The sequence below is a fragment of the Sceloporus occidentalis genome, unplaced genomic scaffold (assembly GCF_023333645.1).
Source record: "Sceloporus occidentalis isolate IW3139 unplaced genomic scaffold, rSceOcc1.0.p SCAF_1, whole genome shotgun sequence".
Lineage (NCBI taxonomy): Eukaryota > Metazoa > Chordata > Lepidosauria > Squamata > Phrynosomatidae > Sceloporus > Sceloporus occidentalis.
In genome coordinates this window covers 100,683,479-100,710,958 of record NW_028316981.1, presented here as the reverse complement: position 1 = coordinate 100,710,958, position 27,480 = coordinate 100,683,479, and the positions used below count along the sequence as shown (strand labels likewise).

General features: G+C 39.6%; 1 protein-coding gene across 2 annotated transcripts in view; it reads right to left on the bottom strand.

Moving 5' to 3' along the window:
* PDLIM4 (PDZ and LIM domain 4) overlaps positions 1–27,480 on the bottom strand; it is a 91,696-nt gene that overhangs the window by 43,739 nt on the left and 20,477 nt on the right. For both annotated transcript variants that reach the window (XM_089530686.1, XM_089530695.1), the window contains exons 2-3: positions 23,422–23,573; positions 5,326–5,410 (exon numbers count right to left, since the gene is read on the bottom strand). In XM_089530686.1, coding sequence (XP_089386812.1) covers positions 5,326–5,410; positions 23,422–23,573 — 237 coding nt within the window. The remainder of the gene's footprint in view (positions 1–5,325; positions 5,411–23,421; positions 23,574–27,480) is intronic.

Sequence of the window (27,480 nt, the reverse complement as noted above, 5' to 3'; positions counted from 1 at the left end):
TCCAGTTCTTTCATTAACACCATATGGTAGTATTTTGACTAAAATTCTATATGATACAAAACATGGGGGAATTTATAGTAATGAATTCTGTTTTTAGCAGCATGTAGCATTGTTTATACTACAACAATATGACTTTGGCATGGTCACATTTTTTTAAAAAGTTAACATATAAAACAGTTAAGAAAATGAATTATCACAGTATTATTTATATAGTGCTTCAGAACATTGAAATGGAGAATTGTTACGTGCTTATTTGCTTATGTTCAAAAGGATAACTAACAGTGGAAAGGTGCAGAGGTCATAGCACAAAATAAGTAAACTGGAACACCTAACTAGTTAAATGAATTTATATCTCCATACTGAAATGAAGTGCAACTCTTGGAGAACAGGTAAAGCCCCTGAAGACTGGAGGTGGTAAAATGTTGAAAGAGGGAGAAGAGGACTGGGTAATTACTGACCTGTCGGTTTGAAAATCATACCAGGAAAGGTACCAGAGTATGTAATTAAAAAGGTGGTCTGTGAGCATCTGGAATACTGTGATCACTAAGAGCTAGTATGGTTTTCTCAAAAACATGACAGGACAAATCAATTTTATCTCTTTTTTTCTTTGGTTAGTAGATCAGTGGAGTGCTGTGCATGCAGTATATCTTGGTTTCTGTAAGACTTTTGACAATGTCTTCCACGATATTATTGCAGATAAACTGGTGAAATGTAGGCTAGACGGTGCTACTGGTAGGTGTATTTGTAATTGGCTGAGATACAGAACCCAAAGATTCTTCACCAATGGTTCCTCTTCATCCTGGAGGGACATGGCTAGTGGGATGCTTCAGGGTTCTGTCGTGGGCCATGTGTTGTTCAACCTCTTTATAAATTACTCAGATGATGGAACAGAAGGCATGCTTACTAAACTTGCAGATGGCACCAAATTAGGTAGAGGACATGATTAGAATTCAAAATGACCTTGACAGATTGGAGACCTGGGCCAAAACTAACAAAATGCATTTCACGAGTGACAGATGTAAGGTACTATATTTAGACAGAAATACTGTGTCTGGTTCTGGGCACAACAATTCAAGAAGGCTATTACAATCTGGAATGTTCTAGAGGAAGGCAACCAAGATGATTAAATAAATAAATAATGTTTAAGGGTTGGAAACCCAGCCCTGTGAAGAATGACTTAGCAAGCTGAAGACTGATATTCTTTCATGGGAAGGGATTGGCCTAAATGATGCTTCTAACTCTATGATTCCACGATTCCCACTTCCACTGTCACCTGTAGTGTAGAATTCACATTCTACCAGTATTATGTTGAGTAGTATCTGCTGCTTCAGGAGCAGGAATACAAGAAAAGTAGGCATTGGAATATTTCAGGTACAGGACCACTAGGTATTATGTCTTTTAATTCTTAATTTGCCACAATTGCATTAGAACACAATATACCTTGGTCATGCCAAAACAACCTTCTACCTAAGGCCAGCATTTTAACATAACATGTCAATTTGGCTGGATGTTTAGAGGAAATGTATAACACTTCAAGGCAGTTTCTATTACCTGTCTATTAGCCTAGGTTATAGTGTTTGTGATCTCATTGTTTGCTTAATAGTGATTAATCTATATAACTTGAGTGAACATTTCTTATTAGTTACTTGCTTACCTCAGATTACTGTCAGATTTCACTTAGACTTTGATCTTATGGTTGCAGAATTGTTCAGGCTAGAGAAACACTGGCGCATTACAGACCGCCTGAAAGCGGCGGTCTGCCGGTGCACCGGTTTCTGCATCCGGGAACCGCAGCGGCCAAACCGCACGGTTCCCGAACGCAGCAAAAAAGAAGCCCGAAAATGGCGCTTCTTTCTGTGCCCCAGAAGTGGCGCTACGAGGCGCTAGTTGCGCACTCTTGGCATCCACGACGTCAAGATGGCAGCGCCTGTGTGGAAGGGCACCACCATTTTGTACAGACCCAGTCCATACTAGGGTTGAGGGGTGTCTAGAACCCTTCCTAACCCTAACACGTACTTTCAGTGTGTGTGTAACGTGCCACTGTTTAATAGGTAATTGTAGTTTCATGAAGCTTTTGTGTAATACAAATCTTTTCAACAAAAACACTTCCTAAATGTAAAGCTAACAGATGTCTGTAACGTTTCCAGGAAAGGAAATATATCTTAAAACAGTAAGAATAATGATTCTTCATTGAGGTCAAATGGTACAGTTTTGGCTAATAAAAACTACTTATGCATCTTTTTTTTTTTTTTTTAGATATTGCCATGGATTTTAGTTGTTAATTACAGCACTGAACTGGCATTACAGCTTTATTTGCTCATTGTGTAAGCAGGCTGAAAGATGGAAATGATGAGGCCACTGCATAGATAAAATGGTGAAATGCTAACAAGGGACAGAGAGAAGGTGGAACTATTCAATACCTTCTTTGCCTCACTCTTATCTCAAAACAGAACTCTACCAAGTGAAAACAGAACAAATGATGCAGTAATGGGACTGCAGCCCAGAATAGATAAAAAGGTAGTAATGGAATATGTAGATACAGTATTATAAACGAATTCAAGTATTCAGGGATGGACGAACTGCACCCAAAAATACAGAAGGAACTTACAGATGTAACCTTAGAGCCACTGTTGATCATCTTTGAGAATTCTTGGAGAATTCAGGAGAGATCTCAGCGGACTGGAAGAAGATGAATGCTGTTGATGTCTTCAGTCCATATGGCAGATAGCTCTAATTGTTATTGTTTCATTATGTAAGGGGCAGTCTGCAGCTGCCCCTATTAGCACAAGATTGTGGCTGCAGCAACTACATGCTGTGGCCCCAATCTCTCTTTTCCGTGGTGCAAAAAGGAGCCGCAAAAAGCAGCTCCTTTATAGCCGGTGACGCACGGCTTTTCTGTGCTCCTTTGGCGCTGCATCATGTAGGCGCAGCACCAGAAGAGCACCGTGACGCCATGTGCCATGTGGAACGGTGTGCAGTGTGCATTATGTGAATGCCACGCCCCGACTCCACCCCAGGCTGGCCTTTCCTGCCGGTCTATCAAGCCCCTAAGTCTGTTGACTTAGCACGTGAAGATGTGAACTTCTGAGTACTGCCCTTTTTCTTGCTTTTCTCCTTGTTGCAAGCATAGCTCTGAACCCCTTTTGCATTATTTTAAAACTTGGTAGCAAGCTTGAGCTCATTCTGAGCTTTCACATTTATGACATTTTCCCTACAAATACTTATTCATTTGTATTCCCCTTTGGTGATTTACCTCTTCCATTTCTCATACAGGTCTCTTTTAAATCTCAGATAATCTGAGTGTTCTTCCTCATTTGAATTGTTTACAACGGTGTCTTCAATATCTCACCTTTAAGAAACACCATTTATCACACAGTCTTTTGAGCATTTCTAGCCATGGGAAATACCTAGTATTTCCCTGAGCTTACTGAAATCTGCCTTCTTGTTCAGAGTACATGTCTATGTTTGGCTTCCCCTTTTCTCTGTATAACAAATCCCAAGAGGACATAGTTACTCCTACCCAAGGATCCAACAACTTCCATCACATGGTCTGATTCAGCTCTGTTAGTATCAAATATAGAACAGTCTTGTTGCTTCCTCCACTTTTTAGACAATGAAATTGTCTCCAAAGTAGGTGAGAAATTCTCTGGGCCTTACCTTCTTGATAGAGTTTGACTTCCAACAAATAGCAGGGTAGTTGGAATCTCCCATTACGACTATATCCCTCATTTCAGAATGTCTAGTCATTTGTTTTAGGATAGCGTCATCCAAATATTCAGTCTGGCTTTGGAGCTGATAGTAGATGCCCACAACGATGTCATTGTTGTTTTCCACTTCTCTAATTTTTACCAAAATGCTCTCAACCTGGTTTCTGTGTTCCATGGATCTCTCCTCACAGTTGTATACATCCCTGACATACAATGCTGCTACTCCTCTCTTCCTATTTAGTCCATTCCTTTGGAATAGGATTTACTCCTCCATCACTATATTTCAATCATGAGACTAATCCCACCATGTTTTCATGCCTCCCCCCCTCAATTTTCTGGCACAAAAACAAGGCATAGGAGTTTCAAGTCATTGCAACAGCTCTCTCACTATCCATGTTTACTAGTCCTATATCAAAATACAGATTAGAGACACAACAACCAGACTCCAGACCATGCAGGAGCAATGTTCAGTCCAGAGACAAAGCTGTGAATCTGTTCCTTCAGAGGAAGTATAACCCAATCCAGTACTCCACAATTCCATGTCCACCTTTCCTGCAGCATCACTGTCCATGCTTACTTAACAAGACTGATAACTCAACCCCAGGAACATGGCAGATGACACTGTCAGTCTCTCCTAATGTATGAACTAACAAACAGCAAGAAGGTAGATATAGAGCATCCTTACCTGCTCCTCTGCTGACTTGGCTGCAGTGTTTATGCTATGCTGCTTTCTATCAGGACTGCCAAGATATACACTTAAGCCACAGGAATTTGGCACAAAACCAAATGAAACTGACTCTGAATGGCAAGTGCATCATGCCACACGTAATCTAGCTCCTGTTGTGTCTCAAATAGTTTACATTGTGAAACTGCTGTCACTGTGCAGAGGGTCTGTTACCTAGTATAGATGTAATCATCCTCATGAAGCCCCTTAAGATATTAGCAGCCATTGAACATTTACACCAGTTCTTAGACATATCAGCACAAAGCACAGTTGCCCAAGCAGATAATAGACATTATTCTTGATATAAGAGGGTCAATATGTGTTCATAGTTCACAAGTTTGCTTGGTTTCTTCAAATTCTAAAAATATTCCTAAAGATATAACAAAGGGCCCAAATTACATACGTATGCTGGGGAGATGTTATTAGCCCAATTTAAAAGCAAGCACCAAAGTGGTACAACGGATATAGAATTCTGAAGAAGACCAGAATTCAAATCTTCAATTGGCTATGCATTTTTCTAGAAACTCTTGAACAAATAAATAACTAAAACTGCATTACATTTATATCACAGTGCTATACTGAAGATAAAGACCTAAACCCAACTGCCATTCTCAGCTAAAGCAGACCACTAAATCTGTGAAAATTTAGTAAATCAGCTCTCATGTAAGCTTCATTGATTCAACTGGTTTACTCTAGTTAGAACTAAGAAATTGATGCCAAACAATAAAGCACTTTGTACATTGAAAAACACTAAAATATAGCTGTTTTTCAAAATCTGGCATTGTGTATCCTACATTTTTTAGTTAATTTATGTTTTACATTGTAAAATGAGGTGAATTTCCTTTCTTATCTTATACAATGGTAAAAATGGTATAGGATAGGAATGGTACATACCTGGGGTTCTGGTTCTACACTGACCCGATAAGCTTGTGCCTTTCCATCTTCTAAAATATTAGGGGACCAAACTTTGTTTTCAGCCCTGCAATGAGAAACCCAAAGCTGTAAATATATATAGTACAGTACAACCATGTAGTTTGTTTCTTGTCCTCGGTTTAAAACTGTACATAGGAGAGGTACACACACATATAAAACTAACCTAAGAGTGTTAATTTTTTTTTAAAAAAGCACAAGAACACCAGAGAAATATTACTTAACACAGAGCATATTCATATCATAGAGAAATGTGACTATGAACATATATCCTTACTTTCAATTGATTTCATTTTGTATAGCGTTTTAAAAAATATTTCTCAAATAATCATAAATATTTCTCAAATAATCATAAAAGCAAACTACTAGGAACTAGCAAACAATAATGATAGCCTTCAGCCTTTCCTTTCTGGAGACAGAAGGAGGAGAGGGGCTGTTTTGTTCAGTTTTACAAAGCAGGCTTTGCTATCAGGTTACATAATATTCATTGTAATTATATCTGTAGAACATTTTCCCTCTTAAGTACAACACTTAACAGTGCTTTTCTAATATATGTATGACACCCTGCCATTTCCGTAGTTGTTCAAGGTCTAAAAGAGTGTCCTTTGTAGACATAATGCTGCTAATCTTTTAACAATGATTTAGACACTGCAAAAAGATGGTGTGTTTTTGCCTTTCCTTTTCTAGCATGGCATGTAGGAGCAGCTGGTGCTCACAGTTGGGGCAGAGGGCAGGGTCACCATAGGCAGTGCCAAGAATTCATAATAGGCAGAGCCAAAAGGTCACTATAAACTGAGCCAGTTAGGTCTAGTTTTCTACACATCTTCCTCTCTTTCAAAAGACCTCTGCACTGCAACCCAAAAGAGCAGTATTTTTTCACAAAAAAAGGAAACAGCCCATTGCTAAATGAGAAATTGTGAAAAATTAACTTCAAGTTGATGTTTGCAAAGCAGTTTTAGTGCTTGGTAGAGGATCTGCACAGTGACACAAATCACACCTTTAGATCCACATTCTTCTGTTCCAGGAACAACCCAAATTGCACAGAAAAGGGAAAATTGAGTCAACAGAACAGGCAAACTAGATGGAAAGGCACTTTTATTACTACCTCCCATGTGCTCACTTCTAGTACAGAAACTAAAGGTCAAAGGCAGAGGCTCTGTGTAGCTGCTACATTGCTCCCCCATAATCTGGCCTGAAGGAGGAAAGTGAAAGAACAGAAGCTATTCTCAGGTTGCCTTTATATGCCCTATTTTCCCAAATGGCTAGTTAAAGGAACACTGCCAAATGGGACACCCAGGATACACTACCTTTATGCCTGGTAAAGCAGGAAGAGAGGAGAGTACTGACATGTGAACATCTGAAAACCAGGAAGGAATGAGCAGGCACAACTCATCTAGAGCTAGCCATGCACAAACTGCTTTAGTCTCTGATTCACAAGATAAAAAGCCAGGTTAATAACTACAGTCAGCCCTCCATAATCACAGATTTTTTATCCACAGATTCAAGCATCCATGGCTTGAAAATATTCCAAAAATATATAAATTTCATATAGCAAACCTTGATTTTCGTATTTTATATAAGGGACACAATTTTCCTAACCATAGGATTTAATGGGACTTGAGCATCTATGGATTTTGGTATCCACAGTGGGTCCTGGAACCAAACCCCAGTGGATAACAAGGGCCCACTGTATAGCAAAACAGCTGTTGCTGGTTCCATCACATAGGACCAGGATCTGTCCAGGCTAATGGGGACATGGGAATGTGAGGCTCTTTCCACATGCCCAAATGACAGATTACTTTTGCTTGCACGTTTAGCATAGTGATAATTTCCATTTTATCCAGGTTTAAAATGGGTTTCTAAACCATGGCTAAAGAATCTCGTTATATTATGGTTACGGTAGAATACCAAACTTGTTACACCTAACAGGGAAAGATAAGGGTTCAATTCATGTTGGAGAAGGGAGGAAGATAGGGTTGCCATACGTCAGGACCTCCAAACTGGGACAAATGTAGGACAAAATTTTCAAATGTAGGACACATTTTTTTGTGTCCTACATTTGAATAGAAGCCTCACTGAGGGGAGGCTTTCCCTCCCGGCCTGGGCCCTGGCCTCGCTGCAGCAGCGGCGGCGGAGCCCAAGCGGGGAGGGAATCCTCCCTTCAGGGAGGCTTTCCCTCCACGCCTGGGCCCCAGCCTCGCTGCTGTGGTGGCAGAGCCCAAGCGGAGAGGGAATCCTCCCTTCAGGGAGGCTTTCCCTCCCGGCCTGGGCCCTGGCCTCGCTGCGGCAGCGGCGGCGGAGCCCAAGCGGGGAGGGAATCCTCTCTTCAGGGAGGCTTTCCCTCCCAGCCTGGGCCCCGGCCTCGCTGCTGCGGCGGCGGAGCCCAAGCGGGGAGGGAATCCTCCCCTCAGCCCAGGGGCAGGGAAATCCCGGGGGCGGGGCCAAACCGGGGTGGGACAGTGCAGACCCGCCCAAAACCGGGAAAGTCCCACCCACAGGCGAGATATGGCAACCCTAGAGGAAGAGAAGGCATATGAGAAGTTTATGGGTTTTGTATAGCATTATCTTGAACTTCCTGTAAAATAAATGGGTATAACTGTTTTTTAATTTAATTAATAAATGAAATAACTATTCTTCATCACAAGTTGGAAGAGCTTCAATTTCAATTTCAAACTAAAATAATCACTATGGGAAGCAATATGCTTTCTCCAAAGATAATAGTTCAGCTGTCTTAACTTGCAAAGGGTAGAAGTTAAGACTTTATAATGTAACTAACATTCTGCATTACTCATATTAGACATGCAAGTAAATTTAGGAAAGAACTGAAAGTTGTCTATGCACAGCATGGAAATTTCCATTCTTCTCAGACTTATGCATGTCATTTTGGAAAAATGCTGTGACTCTTCTTCTTAGTAGGTACAGCTAACTGTTTTCAGTCAGTTTATTTATTTGGATTTTACTCCTGGTCTGCCAAATACTAGAGTTTAATTTCTTTTACATGTATTTTTATACTGTTATATTGTTATATGTATTGTTGTATTGTTGTGCTGTGCAATGACCTTTGGTCAAAAGCAATAAAATTTGATTGATTGAATTTCTTTTAATTGTTTGCATTTATAAAATGGAGAGCATTTGACATAAGGGGACAGGTTTCTGAAAGTGAATGTATTTTGTTTTAGCATCAAAATTTTAAGCACACATTTCTCATAGGCAATTATCACACAGAGGCTTACCATGGCTAAAAAAGTAAATGCAATCACTAAGCAGTGGCATCCCACACCAGGTGTCACCTACTGTGTGTGTATGGGAGGGCTTCGTGGCGGAGCCAAAAGAGCACACTCTCACCTCTCTGTCTGGTGCAGCTTTACTAATGAGTAAAGCCACATGGAGCAGGGGGGAGGGGATGCTTGATGCCTCTCTTTCCCTGCTTGCTGCAGCTTTACATGCAAGTAAAGACATGCCTGGCAGGGAGGAAGGGGTGCCCCGGGCCTCTCCCTCCCTGCTGCGTGATAAGGTGGGTGGCAGGGAGGTGTGCCTCTTCTGGGGTGTCACCTGGTGTGGTCCGCTCACCCTGCATCCTCCTAATGATGCCACTGTCACTAAGTAGGCTCCTGCTGCTTAAAAAAATAAATAAATGTTGAATTTTTTCATTTATTGAATAGAAACAGTTTGAGCACTTTATTCCTATTTGATTTATTTATTATTAATTATGATTCTTTATATCCCACCTTCTTCCCAGTAGAAGTACGCAAGGTGGCTTACAAATCTAAAACAGTCCGGGTTAAAACACTATAAAACATGCAAAATACAAGTTTAAAAAACAATTAAATAATTCAAACAATTAAAAACATTACATGATTAAAATTTAAAATTTAAAACTATTTTAAACAAAAGCAGAACACCATCCATGCCATGCGAAAGTCTGGCGGCGTAAAAACAGACAGCAGGGATTGGGGCAGAGTAGGGGTGTGGCGACCGCACCCCATGCATCCTGACTCTGCTCCCATGCCAGCGTGATGCATGGAGGGAGGCATCACAGTACACCTGCTGTGCCAAAGGAGTGATGAAAAGCTGCATCGCCAGCGGCTATGGCGCCCTTTCTGCAACACAAATAGAAGACTGCTTTTTGCGGCTTCTTTTTGCACTGCAGATCTGCTAGGTTGGGGGCACGGAAAGGGGCTGTCTGTAAAGCGCCTTACAAAGTTGAAACAGTTCACACAGTGGTCTTGGTTCTGAAATAACACTAAGCTACAGTGTAGTATTGGGTGCATGAATCTTGAGCTTTTACTTTCCATTTCCAGCTGGTTTAAAACTGATGGTTTAAAACTAATGCTCAAAGTTCTCTAAAACAAGGGAGTTTTACCAAGAGTTAAAGGGCTGCACTGTCAAGGCTGTACACAGCCATGTCCTGCTTTGCTATTGAAAAATGGCCATTTCTGAGCCCTACCAGGAGGCCTAAACTAAGACACAACCATTTAGGGGGCATTTGAGAGCCAAAACATTTTTCATAGGGACCTGGAGCTGTATTTTGCCTTTGAACTATACTTTCCCCACTCCATCCTAGTTAAGATTAAGCACAGTTTGTCCAGGTTCAGATATGATAATAAACTGGGCTTAGTTAGAAAGGGAGGCAAAAACCTTCAGCCTCTTCAAGCGCTAGAGGAAGAGAGGAGGAGGAGAGGGAGCAAGCAAAACCAAAACTCAAATACGCAATACTAAACCATAGTTCAGTGTTACACACAAATGAAAACAGTTACTGTGGTCCAAATCACACTGCAGAAATAATCCAGTTTGAGATCGCTTTAGCTGCCCTGGAACAATGCTAGGGAATTCTGGGAACTGTAGATTTGTAAGACATTTAGCCTTTCTGTCAGAGAGCTCTGGCGCCACAATAAACTACAATTCTCAGAATTCCCTAGCACTGAGCTTTGGATCTTTGACATGCAGTATAAAGACAATGGTCTAAATCCATTTGCTAACATCAGTTAGAGTAGACATGCTGAATTATTTGGTTAATGTTAACACTTATATTTTACATTCAATAGGTCTGTTGTAGTTGGAACTCACAATTGGATTTAGGTCAAGAAATCAAACTTATTGACACCACAATCAAATGGAGGTAGGCATATACTTCTAAACAACAACAACAATGCTTTAAAAGTTGTCAGCAAGCAGAAGGGGAAAACCATTTTGTTCTAAAAGCTGCCTTGATACAAACCAATAAATCCTTCCACAGCTGCATGAAATCGCTCTCCTGTTTAGTCATCCACAGTCTTGGGTTTTCTGTGCTTGGAAGCAAGTTCTACTTTGAGCAAGGAAAAGTTCAACTAAAGGATTTTAGAATTTGGTTTTAGAGCCAGGAGAACTGAGGTATTATTGGATTTTAGATGACTTACTTTCTCCCTATTAATATTTCTACTTGGAAACACTAAAAAACAAACTGATTCAGTGAGGCTAAAGAAAAGTACAATGGAGAAAGAGGACAGCACTTCAGAGAGAGATTACCATACAGCTGTCTGAAATAAGCAGCAGTGAGCCAAATCCTGATCTCAGCTTGACCGTACAACACTTGGTAAATCATTCCCAATTCACAACAGCATGGAAAAACACACACAAAGAGGCACTCTCTGGAGAACAACCATGGCAATTCTTCTAAACAGATTCATCCAAATCACCAGAGAAATGCATTACTTAAGCTTAATTCTATTCTACAGTGCAGATCAGCAGAAACAAGATGATGGGCAGAATCCTGTTTGCCCATTTTAGCAGCCCAAGAAAACAATGGGCAAATATGTAGACCTATGTGTTCACATATACGGCCTTCAACCTATGCAGGCCTAAGTGGGCCAGGATAAAATAGGATGGGAAATGGTCCAGAAAGAACAGTAAGAATCAAGTTGTGAAGAACGAACTCAGCCCTTGTGTCCAACAGAACTGCTAGAAAACAGGATATGTGTGTGTGTGTGGGGGGGGGGGAGGGGGTTAGAGCTTTCCCACACAATGTCATCCTGGTTTGCTTCACCACATTAAACTTGCTTGGCAAGCATTGTTAGTTATTGGGATGGCACAAGCCTGAGAAATTAGGGAGAAATCCTTGTTTTCTCATGCTTCAGTTAGTATAAACATCTGCAGCTGGGGAGATGTCCAAGGACAGTTGATAAGAGCTGGGAACATGACCTTCAAAGACAAATGTTATGGATGACCTGTCAGAAGGTCTAGACACACAGGTGCACAAATTGGGACAGAAGTGTAAACTCACAGGTAGATCAAGGGGCTTGGCATGTATAAGTAAGATTCCTTGGGCTATGCCCAATGAGCTTCAACACACCTTGGAGTGTGGTGGAACTGTGTACTTGTGGGCCAGTGATGGGATCTCTCTGCTACTGTACTGGGGCTCCCAGCATCTGAATGGAGAATGTGAGACTGTCCAACTGCTTTTTCTATATCCTTACCATATATCCTTTTCTGTGCAAAGTAGCAATAAAACTTTAAACTTTTACCACAGGTGAGGTATTGCTCATGATGCTAAAAGAACCTCTTGGATTTAGCATAATAACATTGCATAGCACTATAACTACTGGGCTTATATATTCATATCTTCCATACAGGATTCTGGCTGATATATCCAAAGTGCATATAGTATGTTCAGGCTTGATTTGGGCCAAGATCCATTCATTTGCCTTTTTAGTAGTCCATAGTATCCACAGAACTCTTTTCCAGCACTACATTTCAAGTGAGCTAATTTTCTTCCGATCAGCTTTCTTCACTTTTCAAAACTATAGATAAAAACTGGAAATAACATGGCCTAGATGATTCTAGCTTTGATATTTAATGATCTTTGTTTATCCTAATCGTTGATGAGTACCTATGTTTGGCAGAAGTCTACATATATGTTTCTTTGATTGTCAGATGCATCCTTTAAAAAAAACCAACAACAACTGGAAGATATATCTGAGAGCAACAACAGCAAACTTTGTGATCAACCTGTTTTCACTGGCACCCTTGCTGGGAACTCTAGGTGCTATGTGGAGGGTGTTTTCACCATGTTTTTTAGCCCTCACCAGATAATTTTAGCTCCAGCAGAGGCTTTTTCCCCCCAAAAGAAGTGTTCAGAAGTCACCTCTGGTTTTTTTTAAAAAAGGCCATTCCTGAGCCTAAAATGGCCCAAGAGTGCAATACATGTCAAAAATGCCACAATGCTGGCTAGAGGGCATTTGGGAGGCCAAAAAATTTGACCTATGGGAGGCTGCATTCCTGCTAAAAATTGTAATGAAAGGGAACTGACTCCTGACTTTGCCAAAGTATTTGTGTGTTGGTAAGGGCATTTATCCAATGATAAATCATCACCTTTCAACACTGCGCTACTTTTATGCACACTTCATGATGTTGTTATTCTATTGCCTTTCCCAACCAGACACATACTCCCATTTGGCTTTGGAGATCATGGGAAATCTATTTTCTATATAGAAATTACCAGGTTGATAAGAGGGTGCCAAATTAGGGAAGGTTGGTGTCCTAAATATTTCTGATAGTACCTTAGACAATTTCACCTTCTAGAAGCCTGGAGTCCCAATTTCTAAACCAATGTTGTTTCTGTTCTGTATATTAAATTATTCATTCTCCACTGGCTTGGGAAGATTTTCTTTACTTACTGAGGAAAACACTTCCAAGTTTTTTTAAGAACAAAACTGACAGACAAGTACTGTATATACTTGACTACAAGTCGAATTCATGTGTAAGTCGAGAGCAGGCTTTGGTGGCGAAATTATGGATTTTGATATGATATGACCTGTGGATAAGTCGAGGGTAAAACCTAAGGGCATGTAACAAAGGATCTAAAGGATGAAGCAAAGGAAAACAATGCAAAAGAACTTACAAAATTGTAGAAGGCATAACTGTTTGTGTTCACACTGAAGAGTGGATGGATGAGAGAAAAGAGGAAGGTCAGTCCTTCCAGAATAGATCACACTCTTGCCTTTCACCAGGGGATGTTTTCTATTTTTATGAGATTTAGTACAGTACTTACATTGACTTGTGGATATGTCTACTCAGATTTTTTTTTGGGGGGGGAGGTCAATTTTTTCATTAAAACTTATAGACTTATACACGAGTATGTACAATATATTTTTAACCAAAAAAAAAGTTAACTATGGATTTTTGCTTATCTACATGTGTGTTTGCCACATTAGGCCCAAGGGAGATCATTTTTCCCAACAGGAGGTGACTGAGGCGTTGACTTGAGGGTCACTCCCTGTTGGGCAAAAGGAATCTCCTGAGTATCAAAAACTTGGTGAAATTGCCTCAGAGTGTCTAGAGGTCATTGGAGGGAAAACTGTATTTTTTAAAGGGATGGTGCAGCATGAGATGCTGCCTTCCAAGGTCCAATATATCCCACTTACATCCTACAGTTTCCCACTCCATGCATGAATTAACATAACATCCAAATAGCAACAGTCCTAAATTTCTTACTACAAGGGACTCAGGAAGCTTAAGAGTTATTGTTTTGCTTCACACATATAGCTACCCTTATGCGGCAGTCTGCCCCAGAATCCCTTCTCTGCATTCCCACCCATCCTAGATATAAGGTAAATGGTGACTAGAGACAAAGGTTTAGAAAGTTGTGTCCCAGGCAAGTGGTGTACCCACCCCCCACCTCCGCTGTGAGCTTGCTTTTCACTGACTACTATACATTTTGCTGCCAGGTCATTTTATTTCTCCCAGTCATTTTACATTTGTTATTCTTAAATCTATTTTATATTGGCCTTCTATCTAATGTGCTGCTACTGGTAGCCTTGGTCCTGGTCATTCCTTTAGTCCAATTATTTGAACATTTTAAAACATATTTTTGTGAGTCTTTGTAAATTCCTTGTTAGATTGACATTCTATAGAACTCTATGACAATGTTAACTAGAATACAGTTTTGAAATTACAACAATGACTCTAGTATCAAATGCAATCACTTTTCATACTCAAATCCTTCTTTTAATAGTGATGTGGAAAATGTCTGTCGCTGTGATATTTCCAATTGAACTTTCCAAGGAGAAGGAAAGGGCAGGCACTGAACACAATCTAAAAACAGAACAACAACAAAAAACCTGTTCTTACATAATATAATGGGAATAATTCATTGAATAAAGAATAGTAGGTGGAAAAACAAATGCTAGCAGATGAAAGATGTTCATTGAGATGTGTCCTGTCTCTTGTCATGACCATTAATCACATAGCCATAGCTGGGTATCCATGGAACCTTATTTGGCAAAGTATGAGCAGCACAAAATTCCATAGGGATTCACTCATCAGATGTGGAGAGAAACAAAATCATAAACAACTTGACTATTTCAATCAACCTTCAGAAGCTGTTCCTGCCCTCACATTTTCTTAACTCTCAGTTAATGGAAAATAGTGAAAGTAAATTGCTTTCCTTAAACTCAAAGTTTTGTTACACTTCTCCTTTCCTCCGTTTCTGACTGGTGGAAGATATATAGAGAAAACAAAACAGAACACACCAAGGACACAAACAGGAAAGCAGTCACATTATTATTGATAGGAATGCATGTTTGTGAAAAACAGAGTGTCTCAAAATTACAGGAACTACTTGTCCATGCTATGAAAAATTGTCATTTCCCCATGTATGATTTTAGAAGTTTAGCTTTTATTCAAGCTACAAGGCTAGATATGCAAACAGTAAAGAGCTTAGGATGATCCAAGCTAAACTGACACATGCCACCTGGGAGCTGGACTTACAGTACTGGCCTTAAAAAACAAAACATGCAGGAACTGAAGATCAAAACTTGAAATCATAAAGAAGCTACTTGTTGTTAAAGTAGTGAGTGTGGGAGAGGTGTGAGTCTATTTGCATCTGATGAAGCAGATTTAGGCGATGCATCTACTACTACAGAATTAATGTCATGACTCCATCGTATGGAATCCTGGAATTTGTACTTTGTTATGGCACCAGGGCTCTCTGACAGAGTAGTGTAAATATGTCACAAAACTCCAGATTCTAGGAAGCCATAGCACTGAGCCATGGCAGTTAAAGTAGTGTCAAGGTGAATTAATTCTGCAGTGTAAATGTAGCCGAGGCCCTAAACAGCTCATGGCCAAGTTATCTGAGAGACAATCTTGCTCCATATAGCCTACCCTTTTCTCTGCATTCTGAAGCAGAAGGCCCTACTGTGGCCTTGTGAAGTTCAGTTACTGTGCAGATGAAGGCTTTCTCAGCTGTAGTGTTCACTATGTAGAAATTCCTTATAGAGATCAAGATGCTTCTCAATCTATAATGTTTTTGCCTTCAAATGAAGATTTATCTCTTTGTCCCAGCATCCTTCTGATCCTGGTGAGTTTGCTTATTTCAATGTATGCTTTCCTGCTTTTACTACTGTTTTATTATTGTTTTATTGCATCCTTTGATTTTGAACACTGTAATACTGTAAACACTTTTGGGATTTTTTTTAAAAAAGAAATTATCAGTAACATGTTATAAATAGTTAAACGGAGTACTCCCATGCTTCCAAGTCTTATTAGTTCTTAATGTCTCAAATGTAACTGACAGCATTTAAAAGGCTGCCAACAAAATTACAGAATGTTAAAAATTAGGAGATAGAACAGGGTTGTACTATCTCTTAAGGATGTCCAGTAAGTTTTATAGCGCTACAATGCAGAACCATAAGCAGCAGCCCTTTAAAACCATTGGATCACTGAATTTATATGACAATGAATGCTCCAAAGACAACACTAAAGGCTGTGAGATATGTCTTCATCAGCCCTCAAGATTTGCACAGTACAAGCAAATATATTAACGACAGAACTAAATCCTCACTTTTAATTTTAATTTTAATTTAGCAGCTTTATGCGAGCTGGTTAGCCTTTATGAAAACTGGGCTTTCAGTTATTTTTGACAATGTTACTAAGTCATACCATCATACCATGTACCTATACCAATAGTCTTTATGCCTCATAAGAATCGAACAAATGAATCACAGTTCTGTCAAAATGCAAAATCACTATAGACTTCAGTGGGTTTTTTTGGTTGTGTGGCTGTTTTGGAAGAATTTATTTCTGACATTTCACCTGCAACTGTGGCAAAAGCCTCTAAAGATGCCAGACACAGTTTTAGGCGAAACGTCAGGAATAAATTCTTCCAGAATATGGCCACACAGCCTGAAAAACCCACGGAAAACTATGGATGTTGGTCATGAAAGGCTTCGACTTCACACAAAATCACCATGTTATATAATGGGGAAAAATGACTTAAGAACTGGCAATTAAAGAAAATACATCTTAAGTCTCTGATTGCTGAACACCACTACACAGCAATTTCTGGAATATAAAACACATCTACAGGTAATTTATTTAAGAAGTTGGTGTAAAGCATGCTGAGTTTATACAAGGATATATATGGGATGTCTAGATTAATTATCATAAGGGTAATTTCCTGATTAAATTGACTTCACTCTTCTTTTGAAAAGTAATGCTGTGAAAAGATGACTCATTTTCAGTGACAAAATAGGTCTGGATCTGGCTTGAGCAGTGACTAATTTTTACTGGCCAGACAAAATTACTTGGAACTCAACCGATTGCTTCGGGCTAAGCTGAGAATATAAAAACCATGTAACCCAGATGTTTAATATGGTCCAGGCTAAAAACAGAACTATTATTGTAGCTGCTTTGCTTACTGCACAAAATAAACAACTTGACTTTTCCCATTAGAGAGACCTGGCTTTAAAAAAAAAGAAAAAAGAAGAAGAAGTTGTTAAATTGTGGACACTGATATATTTCAGATTTAAATAGTACAGAGATGTTTATTTTAGGAGGGAAGTAAGCATTCATAAACTTAAACTGAATGGGCCAGCAGTCAAAATCTGGACAGTAGTCAAAATTTTAAGAAGATATAGCCCAGCTCATTAGTATGCTGATCCTACTGTTAGGCAGAATGAGGCACTTGACTCAGGGCAAACAGGGAATGTAGGGTAGGACTGGCAACAATGCACTGGAGGACTGAGCTGTGTGTATACTTTCTAAGCTATGCCACTGTCCTCAGATACAGTGAAGGACACAGTCTTGTTAACAAGTGTGAAAGTTACAGTCAACTGTGCCAATCTGGCCAGCTTCTGTGCATGGAATAAAGGGCCAACAGTTGTACTTTGCCTCAGGTAAAGTTTAGAACATTGGAGCAGTGGTTCCCAGCCTTTTGTTCTCTAGATGATTTGGACTTCAACTCCTATAATTATAGAATCACATAAATATAGAGTTGGAAGAGAACTCTAGTTCAACCCCCTGCCATGCAGGAAGACACAGTCCCAATGGATGGCCATCTAGCGTCTTTTTAAAAACCTCCAACACACTCTGAGGCAGTGTACTCCACCGTAGAACAGCTGTTACTGTCAGAATGTTCTTCCAGATGCTTAGCTGGAATTTGAATCCATTATTGAAATGATGATATGCTATATCAACAGCATTCCCCTCATTTACCAAGCTTGTAACTCCATCAAAAAAGAGATAAGATTACTCTCCAAGCTGCCTATCTGTGTCACCCCTGAGTTTTTACCCTCACACATTTCTGAAATAAAAATGAATTATTTCAAAGTTTGAGGAAAGACATTTTCCAGATTGTTCACGGGGACTCTTCTCCACAATCTTGTACTGCTTTGGCACATTTTAAACCTTAAAGGACTTTTTTCTCCTGCAATATGCCTGGCTCAGATAACAAAAGGGTATCATATGAACACTAAAGGACAACAGAGCTAATCAAATTTGGTTACACATTGACTGAAGTCAGGGTAAATGAAATTACATTATACTTACTCTGATAGTCCAATCTAGCTCACATTGGGCATTCTTGTATGGATGCCACTCAGAATAAAGTGGAGTGGACATTGTCTGTCACTCTAAAGAGTGTTATGAGAACACCTACACCCAGATATATACTCTGAAGTCCAAATGCATTTGTGTGACATTGTTCCCACCTGGAGCCCAGTTGTTATTCATTATCTCCTATATAACTGCCAAAAATGGAAGGCACAGTTGAAGGCTGACTCATTCCCCCAGGTCAGTGTAGTTTCATCAAAAGTGCAGAAATCTACTTCGGCCACAGTAGAGTTTATCTTGGTGAAGAAATGTGCTCATTAAAGATATGTGAAAACACATGTGCTGCTGAAAACATGACATCATGTTGTCTCTGAAGAATACAATCTTGTCAAATTGCAGCTATCTGAGAAATGCTGTGCAATCACCAGTGTACACAGTTCTCTCAGAACATAAGAATATAGTACTGTTAGAAAGGGAACCTCAATTGATGCAAAGATGATGATTCTGTCTGAATTTTAAAACAGTATGTTGTGCTGCTAAATTGTCCTTAGAACTCACATATTTTATTGTACTATTCTTTGTCAATTAATGTCTACACCTTTGTGGCATGTCTCCAATTTGGAGACAATTTGGAATTTTCCCAAGGTAAATGTATATTTGGCTGTAGCAGAAATGCCACAAGATCTTCTGGGCTCATATTGCTACATGTATTTAGGTCCTTTCTCTGAAACCTTAATCTTTGGCCACAGTTGCAAAGCATTCCTTTGTTTTTCCTATTTATGTAGTCATCTACAGGTTTTCCCATGACAGAATTTCTCTTGGCAGTTTACAAGAAAAAATAGCAATAGCAAATAAAAACAAATGAAATTGCAAGGGTGGGACCTGTGTGGCTTATGAGCCACATGTAGCCTTTTGATGGATACAGTGTACCCCTTTGGGCCTCTGCTGAATTTTTACCTCCACCATTTGAAGCTGAAAAAACCCACAGAGTTTTGCTCCTGTTTAAGAGGGCTCTCACCCCAAACAAACAGCCTCCCCAAGCAGCCCACAGGCAAATGGGAATGACATGATGTCACTTCTTGTCACCTAAAATGGCAATTGTGGCATCACAGTGCAGGCTGTTGGACTTCTAGAAGGTGTCAAAATAAGATGGTGTAGCCCTTGGGGCTTCACAGCGTATATTCACCCTGCAGTACAATAAATATTGTAATTTTAAAAATGCAGCTCTCAAAGAAAACCAGGTCAAGAAGAAAACAACCCAGAATAAAAATCAACAAAACCAAAATAGAGTTAAAGCATTCAACATGATTTCAAACATCTTTCACATGGCATGGTTATACCACCATGGATTCCCTTGAACTGGCTGCATCCTATAGAATCCTGGGATTTGTAGTTTGGTTAGAGGCATCAGAGGAGCTCCCTGGTTGAGGACTCTAAAGGCCCCACTCTCTAAAATGCCAATCCCGGTATTCTATAGGATGTTGCTGTGGCAGTTAAAATGAGATTATAGCATTATAATTGTGTACAGTCTACACTTCTCATCTGTAGGTTTGCCATCCATGGAAGTCCCTGCCCTGTTCTCCTCAATGGTGGCACAGGCACATGCCTGTGTCAATGCAGTTGCACATATATTTGTGATGGAGTCACTGGGCAGACTTTGTTTCCTAACAGTCAATTACATTTTGGGCTGACTGTGAGAGAGGGGCAGGAGTGAGTGACTGTGGGTTGAGTTGAGGGGGGATTTAAGAGAGTTGAAAGGAGATTAAAGGAATCGAGTTGAGGGAAGGTTTGCGTTCAGGGGAGGTTTGAGTGAGAGTTCTAGGGAGAGGGTCAGATAGGGACTCTGACTGGGCCTAGAGAAAGTCAGAGAGATATTTTGACAAGACAGTAGAGTAACTGAAGAAAGAGGCAAAGGGTCTCAATACAGAGAAGGATACTGAATGGGAGAGAAAGTGTATTGGAGATTGCAAAGAGGAAACTGAAATGCCTACAATGGTTATATTAATGTAACCATATCACATTTGAACTATTCTACACAAACTACATTTTGCTAAATGTTATTCAATAAAGTTAATGTTTATTTGTTATAACAGAAGCCTCTGCCTGAGTGAATTCTAAACCATACAGGCACAGACAAATATACTACCTAAGATATTAAACTTATAAGAGAAAAATATTTAGGACCTTAGCCCTTATACATTTAGGGAAAGTGTATAAAAGGTGGATGCTGGGCAGGTGTCACTGATGAGGGGCTTCTATAAGTGAGAAGTAAAAGGTAACCTCAAGGCTTAGAAAGGAGGTTGCATCACAATGTCACACTACCATTTAAGACAACAGGATTGAGTCCTGTAGAATTTGGTATCTGCAGGGGCGGGATTCAGAAGAGAACCCCTGTGGATATGAAGGGCCATCTGTAGTGTGAAAGGACCCCTGGGGAAATAAAAATCTCTTTTTCCTTATCCCCAAAGACATGAGAGTATATCCCAAGTGGATTCCTCTGAAGTGGTTATTCATTCCATAACTAGAGTTATGGAATAACTCTGCTGAAAATTCCCTTTCATTCATTGTTATCCAACTGCATGTCACTCAAAGAAAAGCTTCAGTGAAGATCTCAGAAGATGCAGTTACCTTCAAGCAGACCTTCACTGATGTCCCAAGCCATAGCATGATTTTGAATTGGGTGAGAAAATGGACTACCAGATTAGAATGACAACAGGGAATGACAACTGTATTGCTGTATTATATTCATAAACTTTAGTTTCATTTATTAATCTTGTAACTATATTCTATACTAACTATACTTTGTACTAATCGTTTCTAGACTATTTTCAAAGGCAGCTCCAATGCACAATGTATTGCAGCAATGCAAAATGGAGGTTACTAGGCTGTGAATGACTGAAGCAAAGCCATCCCTGTCCAGAAAGCATTATAACTTACATTGTTACCTGAGATGAACTGGTTCTTTGAGCCACAGGATCTATTGTGTCTCTAGTGGACAAAATGGATCCATGAGGTCCCCAAATTATGAGCAGGAACACAACTTGCTAAAACTGAACACAGATTCACCTTTCATATGAATCACCATCAATCATGGCCCCATCTTGTTCATTGGCCTTCATCCACTACATCACCACAGAAAAACACTGATTTAGTACTTCCATGAGCTCATGCAGAATTGATGAAAAGAAACAGAGCTGGTTGTCTGCTTATATATAGCACTGATACCATATTCTAAATCAGGCCTATAACATGAAAATTTGAGCTGGACTAGCCTTAGTATCAAGGAACTGATACTAGTATAATTAAATGAAAAGTAGGTAAGGCATGTTGCTTGTAAATATATTAAATAGATTCCATTCTTCCATGGGGAAATAAGTAAGCTCATAGGCATGGCAAAGACAGTCCAGTGAGATTGACAGCTGGTCAACCCTCCCCTCTGCCCCATGAGGGGAACTCAGAGATGGTTGGACCTCCATACCTTCTTTGTCTTTGGCTATAGGCCTCCTCTAAAATGCTGGGTGAGCCTACCCAGTAGTTTCATGCAGTTATTAAATACCATGTGGATAAGACAGAACCTTGGAAGATCAAAAAAGCAGACATTCCACAAAGCCAAGCAGAAATCCTCTAGCTATTTAGTTTTGGTAGCAAGGGCAAACAGAATGGGCAAGATGGGTTAAACTTTCCTTCCAGGATGACTTTGCATTAGTGGGAACCTAAATGCTTAGTTTTAATACTGATATTGTAACACACATGTTTTAACTAACTACAAAGGGCAGGCAGAAACTTTCCTCCCCACTCCCCCATTATGTATATACATAAGGAACAAATGTACTGAATGGTACTCTGAAATTAACTGGATGCCTTTACTCTAACATAGCCCATCTTAAATTGCAGGGCTATTTGAGAAAAAGCTAAATAAGAACTGAAAGCATTGTGTTACTATCACTGGGAACAGGGACAGTATCTGTATTCCAAATACCTTGGTGCTTAAACACAAACACTCTACTGTAAACTGTCCTTCTCTTTCACCCTCCCTGCTTTCAGTGCTTTTCCTGGAGTTTCTTCACAACCACAATGTTGGCAGTTGCTTCAGAAAGCACACAAAGATAGTAAAATATCAGTGACACAAGTTGCAGAAATAAGTAGCAGGAGCAATGGGGTGGTTTATGAAAGTCAGAGAACAGTGGCAAGGAAAAGATCCAAACTTGTTTTCACAAACAGTTTTGAACTGCTGGGGTGGAAATGTATGAAATCCTTAATAATAATATCTGCAAATGCTTTAGCAACAATTTTTCATTTCATATGTGTTCTCTGCTACAGATTTATGAAATGTTATTTAGGTCAAGACAGCTTCTTACAAACACTTCTATGCCAACTAAGCAACTTTGGTTGGAATGCTAATTATAAAATCTTTTTGTGTAAAATCTTCTGTTACAGTCTGTATATGGCATGTTAAGCTACCATGAAAGTGGACGAAAAGCTTCTGATTGACATAAATGGATATAGTGGGGCCCTTTGGGATTCCACATAAGCTACTATTCCATGTATGGAAAAGCAAAAGCTCTCATCTGCTTTGATGTATTTCTGTGGAATTTTTACATACAATGAAGCTTCTCATATGGATGGTTCTTGCCTTCTATTGGACTTTATGCAAAATGAAATTATGCCAGAATTTCACTCTCTTCTCAAAAATCCTTTTATAATGTAACCTGGGAAAGGTTAAGTCACAAGTCATCTTCTGAAGCAGAAACAGGAGTCTCATATTCTTTAAAATGCTTATTGTTTCTTTGGAATCAGCACAGGGCACTATATGGATTCAATGAGCAATAATGTAATGTTTGGAATTTATTGTATTTTAATTTTGCTGTCAATGACTTAGTAAACTGGGTTATTGTTTTATACACACACACACACACACACACACACACACTCACACACTAAAGCAATCAATTGGGTTTCAAATAGTTCTCAAAATCTAAACATGTTCATAAGATATGTATATGCAATAATAAGATTTTAGCTTGGACTGGAAATCAGCAGTAGAAATGAAACTATTCAGTGTTTTAAAGATAATATTAGTCTTACAAAGATTATTCATTTTTGCAGTATATGTATATGAGAATTAGTTTTTGCAACATGCTTATGCCTGTCAGTCACTGTATATTGGACAATCCTATGTCCAATATACTCAGTTTGGTGAATCTGTGTAGAGACCTATTATCTCAGCATGAAAAAGCAAATTAAAATAGTTACCTGTTCACAGAAAGTGTTAGCTGATCCAGACAAGCCTTGATCTTGTTTTGTGCTTCTAAATGTGTCATGTTTTCTGTGCTCTCACCATTAATTGCCAGAATGACATCACCTGGGTAAAGGTTGGCAAGAGCAGCTTTGCTTCCAGGATTAATCTGCATGACAGAGAGTAAGAAAGAAGAAAGAAAATTACTGGATAGTATTTTGACTGAAGATTTTTCACTCACAGGATCTGCTTGTGGGGAAAAAGGCACTTCGGGAAGAAGTGGATTTACCATTATAATTTTCAAGTTTAAGGGAGATAATACAGTATGGTAATTATTAAAACAAACTGTGAGTCAATCACTTGTAACTAAGATTGTCTGCTTCCACTTTTCACCATGAAAACTGTTAGCCCATTTAGATTGCTCTCCAACTTGTAAGTTTTAGGGTTCAGGTGCATGAGCTTATCTCTTTCTTTGAAAGCTGATAATACGAACAATATCATATCTCTCTTTCCCTTAAACAGTTCAATAGATTAGGGCTGCACTTACATTTTTGAGGGGTTGGAAGGTGCAGTGAGTTTGAAATTAGTACATAGTCCTATATACCATTGTTTGGAAATTAGATTCTCAATGTGACCTACTTAAGTACTGAGATATTTACTGGATTTCCTTCTGGATTTGGAGGTGTCATAGTATTGGATTTGTTTACCAGGGCAGAATTCAAAGTGTCAGAAACTACTTTTGGCCTGTTACAGACAGCCAAAATAAAGCTGCTTCGAGTCACAGTGGAGGTATGGTGTTTCAATGATCATGTGTCCTAAGAGTCCAGAAGCCACACCAAACCCACGCTCCAGTCCTTAGGGCTGGAGCGTGGCTTTGGTGCGACTTCTGGACTCTTAGGACGCATGCATCATTGAAACACCATACCTCCACTGTGACTCGAAGCAGCTTTATTTTGGCTGTCTGTAACAGGCCATTGTTTGGAGATAAAGGTTGTAAGCCAGATAAGGTCGATTTTTCTTTAAATCTGTCTTTGCAACACATGCATAAAAAGTAAATAAAAACAAGAACTCTCACCATCCAAAGGCAATCTTTCTGGAATTCACAATAGGAAAATAGTGTTGTCGGAGAAGAAAAACAAAACAAAAACAAAAACGGCAAAGTGTGGTCTTTACATTTATTTCTGTTTTCTCTTCATCCCCTCCTTTAAATAGTTGCATCAAACCGTTCTGGTGCTCAAAATCTAGGTGTCTTGTAGAATTTTAGGCAGAATCCAACAAAGACTGCCAGAAATCCAGCAAATTACAGAATGGAACTGAAAGATTCCAGTCACGCTTAAGTCAGGAGCAGAGTATAAGATTACAATTTGTTGCTATTGTGTGTCTTCAAGTAATTTCTGACTAATGGTGAATCTAAGGCATGCTATTGTGGGGTTTTCAGGGCTTGACACTGTGCGACTCACCCAAGGTCACCCAGTGGGTTTCCATGACTAAGCGAGGAATCAAACCCCTGTCTCCATGGTCGTAGTTCAACACCTGAACTACTACACCTGCTGCCTCTCACATGGTTACAATAGCCAGATATAGTATTTTCCAAATAAATATTGATTTTGAGGTTTAGGACTTATCTACAGGAATACTGTACAATCATTTCAAATTCCTATGAAAAATTGGAGCTAAAACTGAGCTCACAGAAAACTCATGGGAGGGAGAAAGAAGAGAACAGATAGAAGAATGCACTCCCCCCTCCCAGGGTGGCTCATCAGGTTTTTCACCCCACATTTCTCCTTCCTTCCTGTCAAATGTGCAGGGAAATTTCCCAACAGTGTAGGGAGTGAGTCTGTCTCTTTCTTCCCAGGCAGCGGAGTCCAAAGGATTAAGATTCATACAATGTGTCCCCATTCCTCAGTGGTTACGGTGTCTGGTACTTGGCAGACAAGCTTCCGCCAGTGTAGCAATTGTACTCTTGACCACATGCAATTCCATGGTCTGTTGAATAGCCACCATAGAATTCTGAGAACCAGTTGCTTTATATTAGGACTAAGATGTGCTGGCACAGTGATGATACAGCATTCTCTCTCATTCTGTGTGCCGAGCAGGCAGATTAAGACTGTGGAAATGTTTAGAATTTTTGTATTTTGGGCATTCCAGCTCTTGATAACAATTTGTAGACTGCTGACCTAACAGTGATGTCCTTGGTAACTATGACTGCTGAAATTCATTCCAAAATCAAATGAATCCAAATATTTAGCCCAGTGGTTCCCAAACATTGGTTCTCTGGAAATTTTAGATTTCAGCCCCCAAAAGCCATAATCAATTAAGCCAATGAGTAGGGATTTGTGGAGGGCCAAAGTTTGAGAATCAGTGCTTTAGCTTAAAGTTCAACTGTAAATGCCCTTTGCCCTTGGAAAGCTGCAGGTTTCATTTCCAAGTTACACTGTTTCATAACATGGTTGGGATGAGTTCCTTGAAATCAAGCAGCAAATGAAAATTATTTCTGCAATTAAAAGAAGCAGTCAACACTGTAGCAATTGTTCTAATAGCTTCCTGGAGGGGTGTTATCTTTCCTAGCAGCTTTCCCTGACTGCTATTCAAATTACCTGTCACTTCCTAGTCATGCATGAAATATCACACTGTTTATTAAATCCCTGTAGTTTTCCTCCCCACTGTTTTTGTATTAATGCCAAGAATCTTGCAAAGCTTGTAACTCCCTTTGAGGGAAGCTAATGACACATCCTGGTAACATCTGTAATTTGACTTAAAAGAGAGAGAGATGCTACTTTCCAAAATGAAACAAAGGTTTCCTTGTAATCACAGGCCCCCTCTGGTTTATTTATAATGATGTAATATAAGAAGATCAATCACCAAGAAACGCGTGCAGAATTCAATCCCAAACGTTACCATCTAGTTTCCTCAACATCTATTCATAGCATCTGTACTTGCTTCCACACACTGTCATGAAATGATAAACTAGGATGGAGTTATCTAATGAGAAAGTTCTCTGATGTTTTGGTTAATCATATCTGTTGCTTTAAAAGATAATTTTTGTTGCAATGACTATGATTCCATTTCTCAAGAGACGAGCAGTCTCTTTAAAATAAGTTTTAATTATCTCCTCTGATATTTCTTTTCATACAAATAAATAAGAACATGCTGATTAATATGAAACACAAATGACCAATCTTTCAACATTCTGTGTATTTATTATTACTTTACCATATCTACTATGTATTCTTCTTTATGGGTCTGAAACACGGGTCACCTATTGCCAACACCTACGACTCCTTGAACACTTTCATCAGTGCTATTTATGCACAATTCTAAATATACACTGGACTGACTATGTGACAAATGTTGCTGTCCTTGAGCAAGCAGGGATCACCAGCACTGAGGCCATGCTATTGAGGACGCAGCTGCGCTGGGCAGGACACATTTCTAGGATGGAGGACCATCGCCTCCCAAAAATAATACTCTATGGTGAACTCGCCATGGGTCAGCGAGGGGCACCCCATGGGTCAGCATTGGGCACCTCACTGAAGAGATACAAGGACTCCCTGAAACAACATCTCAGGCTTGGCCAAATTGATCACCAACAATGGTCTGCCCTGGCCTTGCATCGGCAGGCATGGAGATGTACTATGCAAGATGCTGCAGCCTTTTTCGAAAACTCACGCCGAATGAGTCTTGAAGAGAAACGACAACACAGAAAGAACCACAACTTGGAAATATCACCCAAGGAGACATTCTGCTGTCCTTTCTGCAACCGGATTAAGTGCAGTTGCATCCTAGGATATTGTGGTTGTGTGTCAAGCCTTCGAAGAAGTCCCAGTAGTTCTCATTGTACTGTGCCAATGCAAACTGAGGTTTGGGATCTACTGTCTTTCCACATGTGAAAAATCATGCCCCCCCCCCTTTAATTTTGAGAAAAAACCAACTGGATCAGCATATGTTAAGTGGAAACCTGCAGTGATCTTCCTCTCCCCATTTTTAATTGATTACTAAATAATTTCCCTCAGATTCATAAATGGGGAAGGAATCACAATTCTGTCCCCAAATCATAGCACACAAACAGGATTTCT